We start from the raw sequence: 21617 nt of genomic DNA, 5'->3' as shown, positions 1-21617 counted from the left end.
ATTACAGGCCCTTATTGCTGGATCATCAGCTACTGCTTTCTGTCGTGGAGGATCTTTCCCTGTTATAATTAATACCTGTACTGTTCCAGAGGCCTCCCCGCTGCCTGAAAATGCCCTGGAAGATGGTTATGATGATGCAACAGAAGCTTTTGGACCTAAAGATGATGCTTCTTCTGGGCAGAATGGACAGGAAATCACTGGGATCTCTGAAGAAAGTGACGGAAACCAGGATCCACAGACGGGTGAGGCCAGAAGGGCAGTGCTTTCATGTTTGTTTTCATAATCTATAGCTACTGTACTGAACGCAGGGGAAAACAAGGTGGAGGGTACCTCAGGGGATCACCCAGGCTCTATCTAAGCCCTGTCAGGGGGAACGCTACCTGCCTGCATGAGGATGCAGGTTGGATGTCATCACTCTGTTCTTATAGCCATTCAGTAGCACATTCCCACGTTCCCACAGCTTCTACAGGTAACATATACCTGTGCAGTACCTTCCTTACAGCTACAAAATGCCTGCGGCCTAACATAAGTCTTCAATGCTGCAAATTAGAATTGTTACTTCTTATTCCAATGACCGTGGGAATAGAGGAGTTGCATTCATCTTTGTAACACCCTTTTTAAGTACCTGAAGACTGTTAACATATCCCCCCTCAGTTCGGTTTTGCATTTTGTTTCTCTGACTACCACAACCTACATCAGTCAATTTTCTGCTTCTTGTCGACTAGACTTCTGCTTATTCTGTATGTCTCCACTCAGGCTGTGTCAGTAGGTTCATATCTTCCAATAAGTGTTTCAGAAACAATATTTTACAGTATTTCTGTACAGCATGGTACTAAGACCTTACTAGTATCAGGTAGAGCCAAAGGACTACTTCTTATGTCTTAGAGGTTATCCTTCTGTTTATGCATGTTGGTGTGATGTTTCCCTTTTTTGCAACAACATGACACTCCTGACTTTGAATCCTGATCTGGGTTCATCGTCCCTGGCCTGATGCAACTTCAAATCCCACTCTGTAAAATGCTACATACCATTAGACACTGATCTTTCTAATTATGCAGTTGATTGTTTCCCCCTTCATCTGTAGTCTTGTAAATGTTGTTACTAGATTTCATTCTATGTCCCTCAAAACCTTGTCAGTATGGCATCATCTGGAAAATGTAATAAGAACATGTCTCTCTTATCTTAGGACTTAATGAAAATACTTAGTTGTATTTAGGGCTGTCAAAGAATTTCACCTGGTACAGTGAGCTACACTAAGAATACCATTTTTCACTGAATATGTACCCAGTCTACAGAGGTTTGAGTTAGACTCTAATTTACTTACAAAAATATCCCATGAGTTGAGTGACAATTTACTTTACTCCCTTATAAAAGCACTTTTAAATAATCAAAAAGAAAAATCAGATTTATCTGCTGTGATTTATTTTTGTTAAATCCATGTTACCTGTTATTTACCTGCTTTTTTTCTTCTGTCTCCTTACAAGGAGTTTATTTGTTCACATACCTTTCTGAAGCTGAACTTTCTGTAACTCCTAATCTTCTTTCTTCTCCCACACACACCATCTTAAAAATCAGCATAAGTTGTTCATGTTTTTCCAGTCCCTCAGAGCCTGATCTCTTTGAGCTCTTAAAGACAATGGACAGTGCCTGGAGGGTGGATTTAGCTAGGTTTATATCCTAGCACTAAGTTTTGTCAGGCACTTAATTCAGAAAGAATCAACAAAAAATATTTAAGACAGACTTTTCTTTCTCTGTGTACTTAGTGTAACCATGGAACACTTTCTGATCAGCTCCACGTTTTGGGGTAGGGATAAACATATTTGACAGACTGAAGGTGTGAAAAAAATAATGAAAATATTTTAGGACTCAAAGTGATTAGAGAAACATTAGAGAGTTGGGGGGGTTTCACGGCCCATGATTATATTAATTCTAACATTATGTATAAAGTTTTATACACTTCTACCTTACTCAAATGAATTCTCAGTGTCCTTGTGAACCTCACTTGCTGTTGACTTCATACAAAGCTGCTCAGTTGTATCGATGAACTTTGCTGTTTGCAAAAACTGCATATAGTTAAGGTATATTCACCTCTCTGGTCTGTTGCTTGTCTTCTAAAAATTAGGAGGTGCTAGGGCCTGCTAAATCTGGTAGTGGGATGGAGCTCCAGCCAGGGGTGAGGCTGAGCACGTGTAGGCATGCACACGCAGGCACACAGGGCTGGCTTACAGAGCCAACACAGACAGCAAACGTAGCCCTCAAACACCAGCAGCACCAACGGCCTCATCCTGTTCCCCACTCTGGCTGACCAGGGTGAAAGGCTACTGGTGGAACATGCCTATGTACACACGTGGCAGGGATTCCTCCCCTTGCTGGCCTTAGGCACTTTGTCCAGCAGCTGTCCCAGGACCCGGCTCGTCCAGCTGCTGGCACCTGCATGTGCTAACCCTGGGCACCCATGGACCCACTCCAGTTTCTGGTAATCAGACCTACACACACATGCACCTCCCCGTGCACATGCACACTATACTTCCACCAGTAACTGAGACACTCGGCCTATCCCGTAACTGGTCCTGGAAGCCCCTGGCTTTCCAGTTACTCCACACACCCACGTGCACACTACTGGTCCCCCAGTACCTGGGCTTAGACATGCAGCCTCCCAGGCAACTGGCCCCTGGGTACCCTACCCCAGCTGCTGGCACCTGGGCAGGCCCTGAGTCCCACCCCAGCTGGTGGCACTTCAGAGTTCTGCCCACTCCAGTCTCTCCGGTTACTGGCATGACCCCTCTGAGCCATGCTCCAGCTCTGGTTGCTGGCACTCAGACCCCTGTGCACACACAGACACACCAAACAGAGACACCTGGGAGGGAAGCAGTTAGAGATGGAGTTCAAGAAGACAACAGGACAGATACTGCTGATCAGGCACAGGGCATGGCCAAACACACAGACTGGCCAGCAGCCTGTTTACAGGCTACCAGCCCCTTTTATCCACTTACTGTTCTATTTGCTCATGTTTGTTCCTCCCCAAGCTACATGGACCCCTCCTTCTCTGTGCTTCTGTTTCCTCCCCTAAGCAGTCCATAGTAAGCTGTCTATAGTCCCAAGATGTTCTCCCCTGTATGACCCAACAAGTCCCATGCCTTTGTGCCTCCCCGGTCACCAGGGTGGGTGACATCCTCTTCACAGGCTTCAAACCCAGTGGGCTGAGCACTCCGTCACAGCCCTGGGACATGATGTATCAGGGCACATTTGTGGGATGGACAAGGACAGACCTACTAAATTTGCAATGTGTCAGATAACACTTGAGGTAGTAAAATGGAATTATTTAGGGATTTTGAAGAATTGCCCTTATTAGTAGTGTTTAAAGTCTGATCAGTAGCTTGTTTTCTGGGAACAGCAAGCTTGATCCTTGGACATGTGTACATGTAGCAGGAGGTAAAATGAGACAAGCAGTCCTCAGGTCTTTCACAGCCATGCGTATCTCAGGTTCTAACTTCTGGAGGAGACAACTGACAGCCCATGCTGCTAGCTGCACAACCATGTACAGGTAATATGCACAGGACATCCATTTACCTCGGTGTTCTTCCCTTCATGTTTTCAGACAGGAGTCCGAACGCGTCAGGAAACAGGACTGCTGGGGCTGAGAGGCGTGTGTCCCCTGCTCATGAAGATACAGGCTATGATGACATTGAAGAGCTGAGATAGTGACAGAGGCTGCTGAGTTGTACCGACCACTTTTCGAAATACACCTTTGTCCATAAAATGCTAACTGGGTAGTAGCAGAGCCAGAACAACCTGCATGTAGGATTAGTTTACCTAAGTTTGGTTTATTTGCAGAGAAGTGATTGCATACTTAGAAGACATACAAGCGTGACTGTTAAGAAAACTTTTCTTATTTCCCTTACAATTTTTTGTTGCCAAAACTGCTTGGACACTTGGTGCTTCTTATTTCTAAATATTTTCTTTGTAACTTTTTTCATCTTACAATATTTTCTTATTAGAAATGGTTTAAAGATCTCTTCTCAAATTTATGCTTCTCCTTCCAGACACACAGGACGGCTTTCTGGAGACTGTTAGGAATGGAGACTGAACTGCAAGAAATCATCAAAGTTCTGTTTCATCTTTTGGGTATTGATGCTTGTCACATAGAATGTGAGGACTAGAAAAAATTTTCTAGAGAGCACTTTGTGAGAAGAGAAACTCGACAAGGTTGTTCTTGTCCTTGCTTTAGATGCAGGTCTGTCATCTGAATTATGTACAAGTGAATCACACATTCGATTGGAGGGAAAAGCTTCTCTTCTCTTTTCTCTCTCTATACCATGATGATTTATTGTCTCCCAAAGCTGTACCAATCATATGGTAAGAGAAAATTTCTTTCCACAAATGGCAAGTGGTGGTCATACCTACAGGTGTCTGTCATGTAATTTCTTTTAATCATATGAAGGTAGTTTGAAAAAGTCCACGTTGATGCAATAGAAGGTGAAGTTTTGTTGCCTTGTCTCCTAATGGAATTTCTTTCAGGCCTTCAAAGAAAAAACCTCCCTTGCATTCTGTCATCTCTCTTGGCCTCCATTTATCGCTCAAAATCCAAGCCATACCCTTCCAGTAGACACACCCTCTCCACCCAAGAAAGTTGCTAATTTATTGAAGAATGTGAAGGATTTTTTTAATGAACCTTATTCAGATCAACTAAGTATATGAAAAGAATAAGGTCTGAAACTTCAACATGGGTATGATTTTTTGGATCAGAGGGTAAATGTTGTGGAAACGCAGATTGTTGAGAACTTGTCCAGAGCACCCCAGCATCATATGCCTAGAAGAAATACCTGTGGGAGTCAGCACGGTCTAGACAAGACTCATTTGTGCATAAACACAACTGTTGTTCTAGCCATCATCATACATAAAGAAATATGAGTTTGTCTCAGACAGCTGAGAAGACACACAGATAAGCAAATCCTTTCCCACACAACCCCACTAACCTCATTAGCCCAGCACCAGGACCCCCTACCACCCCGTGCCAAGGACTGAGGCAGAAAAGGCTGCACTGAGATGAACGGAATACTTCTTTGTAATCGGTGAGTATCCCAGCAAAGATGCACTTCCCTGGCTGTCTTCCTCTCAGCACCAAACAGAACTTCCCGTGGAATATTGTGCAAGCAGAGGAGTACTTGGCACTGCTACGATTCTGGGATGCATGGGATGTTTCTGTCTGGGTACCTTCACCCTTTCCAAGCTACACTGCAAGCAGTGAGGAGGAAATGCAGAAGGGAAGGCTCGTCTGGTGAAGACAAGGCACTTTGTTAAAAAAGATCCTAAGGGAAAGCAACCACCTTGCCATCTAGCTCCAGCCAAGAGTGGTTTACTTCTTCCCTAGGTAAACCTAGGATCACAGGAGGACATAAAGCCATTGCAGCAGCCAAGGCTTTGAGAAAGGAATTCTTGCTGATTGCTTGCTTCTCCAGCAGCACCAGCAAGACCTGAGAGGCATGCTACAGGCACACTGTGGGACACAGAAGGAGAGAAACACATATACCCATGTAATTTAACTGCATCACACCACCTACTTTTCCTGGGTCACTAATATAAAAAATAGGAAAGTGGAAATAGTGAGTAAATAGTGAGTACTGCAAGTAATAGGAAAAGGCAGCAGAAGGTGACAGGTGCAACCAATTCTATCCCAGAAATAGGTGTAGCACACTTTATCCCTGTTAGAACTACCTATAGAGGACAGGCCCTCCCCTCCCTGGGTGCACCATGCCAGGCTCCCACCCATGCAGACATACAAGCGTGCACACAGAGCTCACCGGGACAACCTGGGCCCCTGCGGCAGCCAAGTCACGTTTACATACAACCAGCCTTTTTTATCCCCTTATACCTCTGTTTTCCCATATTCCTCCCAACATCACCAACATTCACTCCTTTCCCTGCCTTTGTTTCCTCCCATAAAAGTCCAACCAGAAACCCAAAACGATCTTTCCCTGCATCCCAGACCCCCTTGCAGCACCTTCCCCCACTGCTGATGTAATGGATTTTACCTCTACACCATGGGGCTGATGTCTATCTGGGGACAGCCCTGGAAGGAGCCCAGAACAGTGGAATTTGGGTTCTCATGTGCCATTGTACCCCTGAGCACCTTTGGGCTGGGGGAGATGGGACATGCTCTTGTGACAGCCTGGAAGCAGCCAGGGTAGGGTACCACTTAGGCTTCCCCCCACCCCCCATCATCTTTCTGTGCTCCTCTGTGGATGCGCAGATTAGTTTTTCCATCAGATGACCTAATAACTTCAAGCTGTACAACCCAGTTCATAGGAGGAAAACCTGGAAAGACTCATGTCTGAGTGGGAGGTGGCTACAGGAGCTTAGAGCACAGCCCGTGGACCAAGCTGGGAGCCTTTGCTGATGATCAAGGGATCGACAAGTGTAAAAGTGCTTGTGAGACAAATGTGTGAGTGCATGCCTCTGCCAGTGAGCATGGAACTGAACTAGCTGGCAAGTAAAAGACCCATATACTGGGCAAGAGGGCTCATGATCAGGGTGTGAACCTGAGAGGGGCTGAGGGCCCATGCTGATATTTCAGAGACCTGCAAATACCCATGTGCTCATGAATCTAAAAGATGAAGGGGTGTGTTTTCACTAGTGACCTTAAACCGCAGAGCAACAGGACTGAACTATCACCACTTTCTTTCTGAGTTCTGGTAGCAGTGTATGCCAGTGTCATTACAGGCAGTGCCCTGTCCATTGTGTTCTGTGTCAGCGTCCCCTCTGTCTGTATACACGACTGTATCTTGTGGGACACCCACTCAGCCTCACTACTGCCTGGCCCTGCACGTAAGGAAGCAGTAGCCACGTCCATAGGCTCCAGCAGCCTGACAGGAAGAACACTCAGACCCCAGAGGATGCCAGAGGCAGCGTCTTGTAGCATCCATTAATGGCATACACTACAGTTTTGTTGACCTCTTGAAAAACAATAAGGCAGGATTCTCCTTTAAAGAAGCCCTACCAGTTCTTCTAAATAGACTTTTTTATTCAATTGTTCATTAATTCTTTTTTGCTACCACGTCTACCAATGCAGCTGGTAAAGGCCTCACACACGCTGAGGTTTCCTGGCAGTCTCTGAAACCCTTTCTTAACAGCTGGCTCACTGCCCAGTACTCAGGTGTTACAGAAGATGTCAATGAGATGTCACAAGCTATTGTTGGCAGTTCAGATTTTTCATCCTTGAGTTAAAGTAACTTTAATTTCAGAAAGCTGCTTCATTGAAAAACCAAGATTACAGCAAGATGATTCATCAGGAGCATATTCCAGACCACATATCGGACTAAAGGGGGTTGCTGCCCAGGGGACTGTGACACGTGACAGGATGCAGGGGAAGAACGTTTTGGGATTGCGTGGGACTTCTTACAGGATGGTTAGGGGAGGAACCAAAGGTGGGAACGGGGCAGGTTTAGGTGACTGGAGGAGGAATAAATGTGGGAAAACAGAGTAAAGGGATAAAAGGGCCAGTCACATGTAGTTTGCTACAGTTTGGTCTCTAAGGGCAAGACTGCAGGGGGGTCAGCTGCTGGGACATGGGAAGACCTGGCTGGCTCTGTGTTGTGTGTACGCGACAGTCAGTACCACCAGCAGCTGGAGGGGGCTGTAGCCTCAAGGGCTACAGGTGCCAGCGACGGGGCAGAGTGGCATCCAGGGGCAGCTCTGGAAGCAGGCTGTGTCCGAGCCCAGCCTCGGGAGGAAGCCACCTCGTACACACGTGTGTATACACGTATACACTCTCATTAGTGGACTTTCATCTTGCTCATCCAGGGGGCAGCAGAATGAGGCCATGGGTGCCGAGTGTTCCAGGTGCCTCTGTGACCTGTACGCTGTGCAGTACGTGCATTTGTGGCTCATGTGCGTGTGCACCTACTGGGAATCATCTTCAGCCTGACCACTGGCTGCACCCGGCGGGCACGGAGCCGCAGCAGCCTTGCCTCTCCCGAGCTGCGGGATCCAGCGCGATGCAATTCCTGCGGCATCCGCAACTTCCTTCTCCCGCAGAACCGCCCAGCTGGAGCCCCTCGCCCACCCGGATCTGCCCGGCCGCACTGGCAGCACCGCAGTTTCCTCGCAAGCTTTTCACAAGTATGGCACCAGCGGCCTCCTGCAGCTCCGCGTGGCTCGGGGACTTTACCCTTAACTCCGCAGCGCCCCCGGCCCCGCCCCGCGGCAGCGGGGCCCCCGCACGACGGCCTCCCGCAGCCCCTCTCGGTGCGCACACACTAACCCAGCCACCGCCTGGGCTTGGTGGGGCGGGTTCTGTGGGGGCGCTGCAGCCTGCGGCAGAGAGGCGGGCCGGGGGCGGGGCCGGGCCGGGGGCGGGGCCGGGGCGGGGGCGGGGCCGGGGCCGGGCCGGGGGCGGGGCCGGGCCGGGAGCGGGGCCGGGCCGGCATGGCGCGGACGGTGGTGGAGCTGTTTTACGACGTCGTGTCACCTTACTCCTGGCTGGGGTTTGAGGTGAGGGAGCGGGGCACGGGCGACTCGGGGCGCCCCTCGGTCGGGCCTGTGCGGCGGCGGGCGCCCGGCCGGGCCGCGGCGGCGGCTGCCCTCAGGAGGCGGCTGAAGGGCAGCGCGTCCGCCCGCCTCCTGCTGGGCTTCTGTTTTCGTCCCGCTCGGGAGATACCGTTGTTTTTATGCCGATGTAAGTATATGTAGTTATTTTTGCGGCGCCCGTGCCTCACGTGCCGAAAGGCGGGGCACTGGGGCGGCGCGGCCCGCGCTTCGCGTTCGTTCGCGGCCCTGCCGGCCCCGTCCGCTGGCAGCGCCCCCGCGGCTGTCGGGACTGTCCGGGCTGTCCGGGCGGCCGCTGCGGTAACGGAAGGGTTCACCTGCAGCGCCTGGCGCCGCGGTGTGCGTGGCGGCTGCACGGACGTCCTGACCGCCGTGCCTCCTTGCAGGTGCTCTGCCGGTACCAGCACGTCTGGAACATCGACCTGCGCCTTCGGCCGGCCTTCCTCGGCGGCATAATGCAGGCGACGGGTAGGCGGGGCGGGGGCGCGCAGCCCCCTCTGGGCCAGTGGGACCTGGCGGGCAAGCTGCCGAGCGCAGAGCGCCGGGCCAGCCTGACGCTCAGTTTTGGCAGCGATAACTTTTAACTACGGGACTGTGGGGCTCGGCGGGGATTGAGGCATCAGACAGGAGGGATTTCGTACTGTTGCAACTACGAGCCGCTGTTTGCGACACATAGTCTCTGCCAAAGTTTGTCAGTTCTGAAATACGTTAATAATAACTTGATATGGAATTTTTCCTACAAGTTTCCTGTTGCCTACAAGCCAGAAGTAATTTGTGGAAGACATGCAGTTTGTAATATGCGTGGAGGATCCAAGCATGCCCTAAAACAGTACTTGTAGCCTTAATAGAAGGAAATCATCACTGAGACTTCTAACTTACAAATCATGAAATTAACAAGTTTCTACACTTGTTCACCCATGCATTAGTAGTTGTTTACCTTAAAAGTAATCTTTTATATAAATATATATTTATATAAAACATATAAACATATTTATATAAAACATATAAATCCCTGCTAGAAAACTTTTACCTTGGTTTAAAACTGATTCTGCTAACTGAAAGGGTTGATCTGTGCAAAACCAAAAAAAAGCCATGTTTAAATCCCAGCATTATCTTTGGGAAAGCTGTGTATGTTTCAGTTAGCCAACATGAACTTATACTCTTCCTTAGGCACTTTTATGCATGAGGTTTAATTTGTCCGATTTTGTTCTGATCAGTGTTACTATAATGCAGTTGAAAAATCTCAACAGAAATTTTTCCTGAAAGGTAACAAGCCCCCAGCAATGTTGCCACGGCGTGGAGAATACATGCTGAAGGACATAAAAAGGATGGCAAAATACTACCAAGTGCCTGTAAAAATTTCAGAAGATGTCTTCCGTCGTATCCTTGGTACAAGTAAGACACTTGGCTTAGCTGGTATCTTTCAGCTCTAGCACTCCTGCTTCAAATTCTCCCTAACAGTAAAGGTGAAGATGAATTCTCTGTCCACAGCCTCTTGCTGTATCTGTGAGCAATACGAAGTCTGTACATTTTTAACCATAAAAGGAGTTTCTGGAAAAATACAGTTATGACTGATATTAGCATTGAAGATACTGTGAATCAATATAAGCTTTACCATTCAGGGATTGTTACAGAGAAGATCATACTGTTCTTAGTGCTTGTGCAGACCTGATTCTGATCCTGTGCCTTGTATCAGTATGTTTCTCTGTGTCCCCGCTAACCCCAGGCAGTCTTCAGGCCATGCGCTTTATCACAGCCATCGATATGACAGAACCACGATACCTGGAACATTTATCTAGGGAGTTCTGGATGCGTTTTTGGTCACAGGTCAGTATTTTATGAAGCCAGCTTCTTGGTCCTGTCACCCTTCCTGTCCTGTGGAATTCAACCAAGAGAAAGGAAATGTCTTTTAATGAAAAGTCATAGTAGGAGACAAGGTTGTGGTCGTTCAGGAGTCATTACAGCTATCTTAATTACATGAAATTAATCAGCTTAATTTGCCTTCTCTAGGTATGTATGGTGGGTCTCATGGGCTGAGTGGATCCGTAGTTCACACCAGAAAGCACTTAATACACTCCTAAATTAGTGGCTTAAATTTTTTTCTGAGGAAATTTCTCCAGCAGCTAGTATTGTTTTGATTTCTATTTTCTTAGAAAACTTGCTTTCAAGTCCAGAGCTGAGCTTTGTTCTTAAGTACTGAATTACTTGTTTTATTCTTTTACCAGCATGAAGATATCAGTCAGCCAGACAACATATTGACTGTAAGTGTCTGCTTTTTGTTGGTGCTTCTGCATTTCTGATACAAATTCTTATTGATGACTTGAATCAGTAATTAGGCATGAAGACAGCTGATTCCAATGATCACTTGTGAGTTTTAAAAAAATTCAGCTAGATAAAAGAAAAAAGATTTGATTTCTTTAGCAGCTCTGTTTGGAATGTGTTTTTTTGGTCATGCTTTGAATGATACTCAGAGCCAGAATGTCCTTTTTTGTTAATTCATGTTGCAAGATACCCAAGCTGGACAAGTAATTGTCTGTTAATAGTTTTATTGACAGTAGTGAAAGTATGAACAGTGTCTCCAGAATGCATTGAGGTTTTGCTGCTATATAAAATCCTCAGGTGAAATGCAACACTTTGGGGAATTTGACATTCCTTGGAGTCATGGAACCAAGTTTTACTATTAATGCCCTTGTATGTGCTTAGAAATTGTAATCTTGTCATATATTTTCTTTTGCTGTCTAGATTTTATTACAGTAAAAGCGGTAATGGCATGTAAGTTAGTATGCCATGAGATCCTCTTTAAGGGCTCACGTTTCTACGTTATTTTTTAATTTCTTGGAATATGAAGAAAAGAGAGAAATTGTCCATGACTAGTCTCCTATCCAACATCCCTATCTGAAACCTTAAAACTTGCAGCAGTCTTGGTGTTTCCCCAGAAGTCTAGTCCTTGCACTTCAGCTTCATCTTAGTGTACCTTTTTTAGCAGAATTTTCAGCAAAGGTTTGCATTTTGCCTTTTCAAGAGGCAAGATTTGAAGGATATAATTAAACTGTGGTGTGTTAACCCTGGTAGGTAGCTAAGCACCACACAGGTGCTTGCTCACTTCCCCCTGCTGGCCAGTGGGACAGGGGAAAAGGAAAAGAAGAATAAAAGCAAGAAAACTCACGGGTCAAGATAAAATTGGTTAGAGGAGAAGTGGAAGAAGAGAGAAAGAAAACAAAATGAGTGGTGCAAAGGCAATCACTCACCACCTTGCACAGGTAGATTGATGGCCAGCCAGTTCCCAAGCAAATGGTGGCTAACCTTCCTAAACCCCCTCCTCAGCTCTTAATGCTGAGCATGATGTTGTATGGCATAGATCATCTTTTTGGTTAGTTTGGGCTATCTGCCTTGTGTCGTCTCCCAGCCTCTTGCACACCCCCCCAGTTTATTCGTTGCAGGGAGAGGGGCAGGGGGAAGAGTGAGAAACAGAGATGGCCTTGACACTGTGCAAACATCATTCAACAAAAGCTAAAACATTAATGTGTTACCAGCATTGTTTTGGTCGCAGATCTAAAACACAGAACCATAGAAGCTACTGTGAAGAAAACTTACTTCATCTCAGCCAGACCCAGTACATAAATATATATGGAAAGTCCCCACATAGTCTCTGAATCCATCATTATTTAAAAAAAGATAAAGCAAGGACACGCAGAGCTTCAGAGAAACAAACTGAATACTCAGAAAGATCTCTGTGTAATTCAGTTATTGTTTGGCAGCCTATGAGTATCCGCCTGTGCTCGGCAAGGCAGAGAGGTAGGCATCTCCCTGTTTGCTTGTGTCTGTCTTCATTCACCCCTGCAGCAAATAGCTTTCCTCTCATGGAAGTAATCCATCCAGAGGCTGGTGAGGGGTCCCAACCCTTTTCATCTGAGTCTTTATAGGTGAATTTATTTTACACATCAATTAGAAAAATGGAATGTTGTTTACTTGCTATAGTTCCTTAGCATTTTTAACTTCTTTTTTTAGTCAGCAGTAGCTTCACATAAATTACTATAGAAGCAACATGTAGTCTTTCGAGTCTTGCCGCAGTCCACTTAAATACCCCTTCTGGCCTAAAATGGTGAGGACCAGATACTACATCTGTGTGTAAATATGGCAGTCTAAACACTGTGGCTACCAAGCATACACATAATTTTGTTCTGCTCCAATGCTACACTCATTTAATCTCCTGTTCAAGCAGTCAGAAAGAAAAGTGCTCCTAATCTCCCTGATGGTGAAGTAGGGGAAGGTACAAGAAAATGTGGATGTGACATGAAAAGTGATTGAGAGAAAGAAAGAAAAAATCATTAACACCTGCATGTGCAGGATTACTATCTATGTGTAATACTGTAAGCATTTAATTTTTTTTAAGAAGAAGCAAGGGCATGTCATCCAGGTAGGTGGCATGGAAGTTAACATTTTCGGTGAAATACTTCAATGTTATCTGATAAACACTGGACCTTTACCTTTGACAACTTTATCTCATTCCTGTGTGGCAGAGACAGACAGGAGGCTAAAAAGATACAGCAATACTACTAGTAACTTGAACCTCTGTGACAGTCTCTTTCATGCAGTATCACTTGGAGGTTCTATGCAGCCGCATTTGTCTCACAAACTGTTTTTGTCTTGGCAGGCTTGTACAGTAAGATTTACTTTTTCAGAACAACTTTTTTTTTTCTTTTTTTCTGTTACCTGATAAGTCATTGACTCAGAGGTTGAACTTGGTATTTATCTTCCCCCCTCCTTCTTTAGGAACTCCTGAAAAAAGTGCAGATTTGGGGCTTAGAATTTTAAAATACCCTGTCTACTTCATATCTGAGGGTTGATAAATGATGAATGGGGTGGGAATACAGCAAGACAGTTGTGCAAGAAGTGCTTCAAGGGTATTTTGTAATTTGTTTTGGTAATAGACTTCAGGTGATAAAACTAAAGATTAAATTAATTAGATCATAGTAGGATTTAGAATATTTAGTATTAAGAGTATTCTTAATTATATCATCGTTTCTTAGGTTGCCAGACAGGCTGGGCTAACATCAGAGCTCAGCCAGAAGCTACTTGAAATGATTTCAACCCCTGCAGTGAAGAACCGCCTGAAAGAGACAACAGAGGAAGCATTAAAATACGGGGTGAGATGCTTCCCATGCCATGTGGCATCACAGCTATGCATTCCTTCCCTATTGAGAACACTGGGAAGCAAGGAACAATGAAGGTGATGATTAGAAAGCACTATATAGACCATCTCTCTTAGGTGGTCTTTGAACAGTGAAAGCTAACTTGTTGGTAGTTTATCTCACTGTCATCCGGGAAACCAAGGCTGGCCCATTCAGCTCGTTCCATCTGGAGAGCAAGGATGGGGGACCTACAGGACCAGCACTAGGAGATACTGTTTATTGCTACTTCGCACAAAACTGGATTAGTCAGGTTGCTTTTTTTGCCCTGTAAAAAGGGGCAGACAGGCTTTAGGGAGTTCCTGACTTTCTGATGGCTCCCTTAGACTCATCTTTAAGAATGAAGAAGGTGAAAAGAAGGGGAGGAAAAAAGGCCAAAGTTACTGCTTTTTATTCCTTAAAACTGATGTCAGCAAAAATTTCTCTCATTATAACATTCTCTGTTTCATGTCCATGGTGTCAATAGGCATTTGGGATGCCTGCTGTTGTGGCACATTTTCATGGGGAACCTCATCTCTTTTTTGGCTCTGATCGTTTAGAGCTGCTAGGCAGCATTATAGGTGAGTGTACTTCTGATTTCATGCTTTCACCCTCTTTTTAATGAAATACTTAATACAGCTAAATACAACACTGTTAAGGTCTTCCAAATATTAAATAATGTGTGGTATCCTTCTCATGGGATGAAACTGCAGACTAGAATGTAATCTCGGTATAGTTAGTGACTTTGTAGTCCTTTTCCAGGCAAGAAGTAACAAGTTCTCCATCCTCTCTCGGTATGTTTCAAGGCTTTGTGCTCCACATGCCATTCTCAAATTACTGCTGAAACTCTTTAGTTTTCAAAATGTTCATATTTAACCTTGTGGTACTGGGCATTAGGTCTTACCTAAGGTTAAGAGTATGGCTGGTAGTGGGTTGTGGGTTTTTTGTAGTTTTAAGATTTTCGTTTTATAGCTGTTCCTTCTTAATAAAAAGCACATTATCACAGCTCTCCAATCCATGTCTTGTAACTACCTGATTACACAACTTTTTAACGAATATTCATATATTAACAGGAAAATGAAGAGAAGGATGGTCAATTGAATACAAACTTTAAATTTTTAAAGAGCATTGGAATCAGTTGTGTTAACTAATAAAACTCAGCCACCTGTTTTTATATGAGTTAGAGGGCATTTGACTCAAGCTATCTCCAGATTTGGCACTTGAGTTTGTCACTAGATAAGAGTTCTATACATCATTAGCTCTGATGCATTTGTTGAAAAATTTCAGCAGAAGATCTTAATGTAAATTAAAATTAGTCATAAGCTTAAACAGAAGGGAAATTTGGGGGGGGGGGGTATTTTCTTTTCTGGATGGGTTTCTGATTCTATAAAAATATTCTGGATAAAAATGAGAAGTGAGGAAGATGAATACCCAACACCCACTCCAGTAGGTGCTGATCTGAATTGGAATGTTGTGGCCTGGTTTGTATTCTCAGCTCCAAGGACTTTTAACCCATTTGCCTTTTGTTTCTCTGACTCCCCAGCCTTCCACTCTTTTTCTCTTCCTTACCTCCAGCCCCTCAAAAAAGAAATCCTAAAAAGAATTGGCTTCACCCTCGTGTGGAATGCACCAGACCTACAGAATCTGTCTGTGACACAGGAAAATAATTCTTCTGTACAGCTTCAGTTGTGACTAGACAGTGAAAGACTTAGGGAGCTGGTGGAAGCAAACCAAACAAGATACAAATCTGTACTCCATCGTCAGTAGTTACCCTTCAAAAAAGGAGTAGAAACAGTCATCCTGCTGCAGAAATGTGACCAGCCAGTCACTTCTGTGTATTAAATTTTAACATTCTCTTCTGTGCTGCTTTGTTTTGCAGGTGAAAAATGGCTGGGACCAGTTCCATCAGTTCCAAGCCCCAAGATGTGAAAAGTCCTAGGGAAATATATAAGATTGAACATTTATGTACATGGTCAATCTTCAGTGATTATCTGAATGTATCCAATTTTATGGAGAGATGGCTTTCGCATCCTTAACAGTTAACTTCACAGTTCAGTCTCATCTCTATAATGATGAAGAATTTCAAGGTTTGCCAGTAATTACCAGTCTGGTGGGGTCTTTACCAATACAAATGTGCTTCTTTTCTTTCAACAGATTAATGATTTACATTAAAGATTAAACATTAAATATTTAACTTCTTGCAGCTTAAAACATTCTTTCCTGAATAGTTCTTTATCTCTTACCCTAAAAGCATGAGGATTAAGTTGTTAAGGGACTGCAGTCTCTGGATTTCTCATACCTTCCTGCTTGTCCTTTAAAAATACCCATACATGCAGCCTATGAGAAGCTGGCCATGTTCTTTTATTCCAAGTCCAAGGTACTACACAGGCGCTACAAGCACAGGGACAAAGTATTCATGCTTCCTTTTAACTCTGCAGCGTGGCAATTGGAGAGGACATGAGAGAGAAAAGTGGGAGAGAGTGGAACAATTCCAGCCCAGAGAATAATCTAGGGAATCAATCAAGTTCAATTCCAAAATGAACTTTCCCCTCCTGGGCAGGTATTTCGTACAGCTTGCTCTGCAGTGACCAATGTTGGAGGGGACCGCCGCACACATGCATTCTTGGGCACCAACCCCAGGGGTTTTGAGTTAATGCCAGTTTTACAGTGATGTCTTTTGGAGGACAGCAGTGAATACCATGTAAGTTTAGTTGGTAACTGAATCAGACTCTGCTTTGCTTCCTCAGGGATGGCCTAATTGCTGCCTATCCGAAGGTGATTTGGATGTGGCTGTGAGGGGCTTCCCATCCCATAGTCTGCAGAGGGAAGGATGTGCAAACTAACATTCAGAAAGTTCATGCTAAAATAGTTTGAATCTGGCCCTGTATTGGCTGAATTGGATTTGAATTAATTTGATTTGTATGAAGCTTGAGTTCTTGGTGATTTGTGGCTGTCTCTGACGCATCACTGAAGGAAGCAGAAGAACTAGCAGCAGCTGGAATTCTGTTTTTTGTTCTCTTCCTGAACTTTAAGGTAAAGCATATTCATGCTTGTTCACTGGAACAGCAAATCCTGGAACAAAGCATCAGAAAAAAAATAACCTGTACCCTTCATGTTCTTACAGCTCTAAGTGTTGGCGGAGTATCATTTGTTCCCCCACCCACAATTTTTCCTTCTTACACCTCTTTCAGCTCTTCAGGAAATATCCTATAATTTAAGAACGTATTCCTTCTTTCCACCAGTGCACCCATTAGTCCTTGGGCAAATCCAGACTGGGATTTAAGGAGATCTTTGTGAGATACAAGAGGCTACATTCATTTAGGAGTTAGAATAGCTGGGAAATTATGTACGTACGTGGTAATGCCATAGGTTTCTTAGAATCCCTTAAAGCCATGTTAAATAATTTTTTTACCATTCCCCCCCCAAAAAATTTGCTAGTCTCTGGTCTGTGCTATCAAACTGATTCTGAGGTTGTGATAAAAATGGAATGACTGAAACATCACCTTAAGCCAGATCACCTCAGTGACCTGGGCCACTGCTGTAGGCAGTGCTGTTTCAGGAATGGCTAGAATGCAGTGCTGTGGAGGTAATGAACTCTGTGGGAAGGTGGGGAGAATGCAAGAAACATCTTGAAATAGGCTGATGGTGAAAGCCAGGGCCTCATGAAACTCTCCTTGGAACCAGCTTGACTGAAACAAACAAAAAAACCAAACAGCCTTTGTGACTACATTGTTGATTTGGCAGATGGACCAAATGAGACAGATCTGATGGATTGCTATGCATTTCCCAAAATTATTTTAAAGGCCCTTAGACTTACTGAAATCAGCGGAAATGAAATGCCTAAAGCCTTAGGTACTAAAATAGTACCTAAACATTACTGAGACAAGGAAAATCCAAACTTGGCATTTTCCTTACATTGCTTATTGCCTGTGGTAACCACTAGTGAGTGGTTACAGCCTTTGCAGTTGTATCCATGAGTATGCATGTTGCTGCAATTCTGACCGCGTACCTACTTCAAGCAAAAATTTCATGGTTTGGGAGCGGAACTTTGAGGAAATTCTGCCTCCTATTTAGGCAGCCTTACTCCTGTGTTACAGAGACACGATCAGGAGCACAAGCTCTCAGCAGGCACGCTGGTGACTGCCCCAGTGACACTGGGCTGGCAGCTACGCTCTCATTCTCAGTACCGAGCCTCAGTGCTGAGCACCAGCAGCTTGACCTGGCTTCCCCTTCTATCTGCTGTCAAAATACCAGTCTGCTGTGACACTGTGGCCATCCACCACTGCATGGAGCTGAACTATTTATCTGCCTGCTTTTAATACCACCAGGTGCCAGGGCAGCAAAAAACGGAGCATCGAAAAAACACTGAGGATCTAAACTGGCGTCAGGCATGGAGGGCAGATGCTAAGCACTAATAAGAACTGCCAGATATTTAGGAATAGCTGGAAGAATTTTCTTCCATAAAGATCTCTCTCCTACTTAGCTGTATGCCAGACTAGTTCCCAAGAGCCTCACATCCACATGGCTTTCATGGTAGCATGCTGTTCAGCTGTCAGGCCAGAGAAGGTACTGGGCAAGGAAAGGGACTTTGAGCCAAAAGAGCTCAGCAGCAGCAGAAATGCAGGCAGAACTGGACTATGAACTCTGAGGAACAAACTTGGAGCTGTGTTCCCCTTTATCACAGACCTCACCAGGAGATCCAGTCCCACTTCCTGCATCGGGAAAGGCTGTGAAACTGGCATGAAGCAGCAGGTCCCACCAACGCTAGGCTGAAAGCAAACAAGCAAGTGCAGAGATAGGCACAAAGTCACAAAATGGGCAAATGAAAGTGGTTCAGCAAAATAACGAAAGTGTGGGAAGGACAGAAAGCTAGGCTGCAGCTGAGCAATGAAAGAAAAAGAGCATAAAACTGAGCATGGATCGGGGCAGAAAGAGGTGTCTCAATGGGAGATGCTGTTCCCTTGCAGGGAGCAGGCAGCCAGGAAAGGCAGCACTTCGGCAGACCGATCAGGCTGTAGCCAGCAGGCCATTGAACATCATTTGGGAAAGAAGATGTGGGACAGACTGTTTGCTGTGAAGCCGTACAGCACTTGGTGCACCCTCCCCGGTGGCCAGGCTGGCCCAGGAGCTGCCGCCAGCCTGAGCCAGGGCAATGCCCTGTGTGTTACCTGCGCCACTCAGCCAGCCTGCACCAGGACGCTCCTCCACCGTCACCTCACATGCAGCACAAAATGGAGGCCTGCAGAACAAGGCAGCTTTTTAACCTTCCCCTGCAAGCACCTGCCTGCTGTCCTTTCAACCCTCAGCAAGCAAAGTTAAGCTTTGCTTAACTCAGTTAAGTCTCTTTTTCTCCCATCCTTATCTCTGTGCAAGTGAGAAGGAAACATTTCATTAAAGCACTTACTGGGTTATGGTGCTGAGCATCTGCTTTGCTGCCATTTCCTTTTCCAGTGGAGCCAGCAGCACTGCTGGAAGGAAGCAACCTGCTTCCTAGAAGGGAACGAAGCACAGAACAATAAAAAAATGATCAAGAGGGTATCACAGGAGCTGCACACATAGCTGGTTTTACCCCAAACTTTTCAGAGATCTGTGGCTCATCCACAGGTAAGAGTGTAAGGAATGTATCTACATTCAACTTGACTAATGTCACCTTGGTCTGCTTCTCATTCCAGCTTGAAACACAAGGAAAGTGACTACTTGGCTTTCCTTTCATTCAAAAAAAAATCATTGGCCACAGGTTCCACACTGTGTTTCAGTGCCGTATATCTGTTCCGGCCATAGCTTCTTGCCTGAAAAAGCTACACCTATAGCTATCTAATAAGTAATGAAGGCATCCTCCAACTATCCCAAATGTTTCCATCAGTCCAGTTTTCAATTTCTGTTACAGTCTACTGTTATATACAAAAAAAAGTTTAAAATAATATGGCAGGTTCCAGTAGGTGACAGCATCATGCAGCTGAATTATGAAATGCCATTACTGATACACATGCGCAACCTGAATGCCTTATCCTTCAGAATACACTTTGTGAAGCGCAGTCTAGCCTTGGGCTCTCACGGTGTTTCTTTTCCTTCTCTTCTCTCTGCACCCTCCCTTCAGATTCCCACATCTGATCTCAGGGCTGAAGGAATTTGCCTATCATCACATATCAACACGATGGCAAAACCAGGGATGAAATACTTCGCAAAATTCACAAACCTTAAACATTCTTTTGCTTTCCATGATCATCTTCAGAAATGAGTATGAAGTCTTTAATGTAACAGCCCTCTTTCTTACACCATTCTAATTTATTCTTAGGTGACCCTCCATCCTATCCACTAAGGATGGTTTAAAATTATTAAGTATCATAATTTCATAAACAGTGTAGTTTCTGGGAGCTCATGTATAGCTGTATTGCAACAGTAGATCTGTGTTATAACTCTTTTCCTTGAATTAGAGGAAAATGGAATGAGTTTGAATTAAAGAGTTGGCGTCAGTGTGGAATGTGCTCAGGGGGCAGAAGGAGCAGAGGAATGACTTTGATGGCATACCTATCGACCATTCAATCAGGAAAGTTAAGGAAGCTGTAAAATTCAGCTAACAAGGGCCTCCTGAAAGATGGTAAGCCAAGATGCTCTTCAAATGATATTTTTTTTTCTTTTTGACCTATACATGATGATACCAGTATTTTCTAGGGAACAGATGAGATGCAACCATGTTTCAGCAGTTTTTCAAGAGCAGACTACCCTCTTTCCCAGTTTCATGATTTAATTTAAAGCTCTAAAGTTTAAAAACATAGCTGGTAAATCATTGTTACTTGTTGCTAAACCGTGGCTTTAAACAACACAAATTTGCAGTAGTAGGGTTCGTCTCCATTTTGTGTATATCTCAGCTCCAGTACTCTGAAATTTAATTAAGAAGTATGTTTGCAGGTGGTGACTAATAGACCAAGTAACTGAATAAAAACACATCTAAAACATCTATGCATATTAACTAACATAGAAGTTTCTTAAATATAATGTTAAGGAGGGTTATAGCTAAATTTAATTTATACCCTGGCCCTGAGGCTATGGGGAAAGTCATCTGCCTTACGTGACATGCGCTGCCCTATAAGACATGCTGGTGCTTTGATGCCAAATTAGAAAACAGCTGTTCTAAGACGGCAGTTCTCTGTGTCTTTATCTAGCTCTGGCAGCCCCATGGCCATGGGCTGCTGCCCTTTTTTCTTTTTTTTTTTTTTTCCTTTTCTGTAACTTTGCTCTCTCAATCTGAATGGCAAATTGGAGAATCCAAGAATATATCCATGGGTTAGGAATTCTAGAATCATTCAGCATAAGATCCAGACCTACAGGGGGCATCTAAAATGTCTTAGGTTCCTTCATAAAAAAACAGTTCAGTCTAATTTTACACAGTACCTTACTGCAGCTGAGTAGTTACTTTACAGCTCACTGAAGGGCAAAACTAAAACACCCAGATGGCTCTGTCCCAAGGTGTTTCCTTTGCTTTCAGTTTAGCTTAACTCTGGCATTTCTTCAGTTTATTATGCTTGGTTACAGATGATCACAGTTCTTCCCTGATGCTTAGATTAACCCAAAATAACAATGTTCGTTTAAATGTCATTTTGTCTAAGAATATTAACATGTATTGCCATACTCGATCTTTTGGTAATTAGTCTTCTATCAGGACTGGCTGTAGTAGATAAACAGAAAACATTTTAGTACTTGCAAAAATCAAAATAAGTATATCATCCTGTTTCTTTTCCTAATTTTTTTTAGCACAACAAATTGCTCTTAGTCCTGTCTTTTTCTAGCTCAAGAACTGTCAGAATGTCTGGAAAATAAAATTTAAAAACTTTTTAAATTCCTAAGTACAAGATTTCACTTTGTCCTTAGAAAATGCAGGGTCAACCCTGCTACCTCATGTACCTC

At 44.4% G+C, this 21617-nt stretch overlaps 3 protein-coding genes across 9 annotated transcripts in view; 2 read left to right on the top strand and 1 right to left on the bottom strand.

The window, feature by feature from the left end:
- Window positions 1–4490, top strand: part of LOC130149434 (scavenger receptor cysteine-rich type 1 protein M130-like) — a 28143-nt gene extending 23653 nt beyond the window's left edge. The window contains exons 15-16 of the mRNA XM_056339047.1: window positions 90–242; window positions 3599–4490. Coding sequence (XP_056195022.1) covers window positions 90–242; window positions 3599–3702 — 257 coding nt within the window. The 3' untranslated portion in view covers window positions 3703–4490. The remainder of the gene's footprint in view (window positions 1–89; window positions 243–3598) is intronic.
- A 3901-nt stretch (window positions 4491–8391) lies between these two features.
- Window positions 8392–15906, top strand: GSTK1 (glutathione S-transferase kappa 1). The gene is made up of 8 exons (XM_056339115.1): window positions 8392–8490; window positions 8931–9012; window positions 9811–9939; window positions 10271–10371; window positions 10770–10805; window positions 13575–13691; window positions 14200–14293; window positions 15592–15906. The coding sequence occupies exons 1-8, from the start codon at window positions 8425–8427 to the stop codon at window positions 15639–15641; spliced, it is 675 nt and encodes a 224-aa protein (XP_056195090.1). The 5' UTR covers window positions 8392–8424; the 3' UTR covers window positions 15642–15906.
- The window catches only part of LOC130149445 (rap1 GTPase-activating protein 1-like), a 52188-nt gene continuing 44713 nt past the window's right edge, over window positions 14143–21617 (bottom strand). For all 7 annotated transcript variants that reach the window (XM_056339077.1, XM_056339081.1, XM_056339083.1 and 4 more), the window contains 3 exons: window positions 19117–19202; window positions 18881–18951; window positions 14143–16784 (listed from right to left, as the gene is read on the bottom strand). In XM_056339077.1, the coding sequence (XP_056195052.1) occupies window positions 18928–18951; window positions 19117–19202 (110 nt within the window). In that variant the 3' untranslated portion in view covers window positions 14143–16784; window positions 18881–18927. The remainder of the gene's footprint in view (window positions 16785–18880; window positions 18952–19116; window positions 19203–21617) is intronic.

Source organism: Falco biarmicus, chromosome 5 (assembly GCF_023638135.1).
Source record: "Falco biarmicus isolate bFalBia1 chromosome 5, bFalBia1.pri, whole genome shotgun sequence".
Taxonomy (NCBI): Eukaryota; Metazoa; Chordata; class Aves; order Falconiformes; family Falconidae; genus Falco; species Falco biarmicus.
The sequence above is the reverse complement of the archived record's forward strand: the minus strand, read 5'-3'. Positions and strand labels throughout refer to the sequence as shown.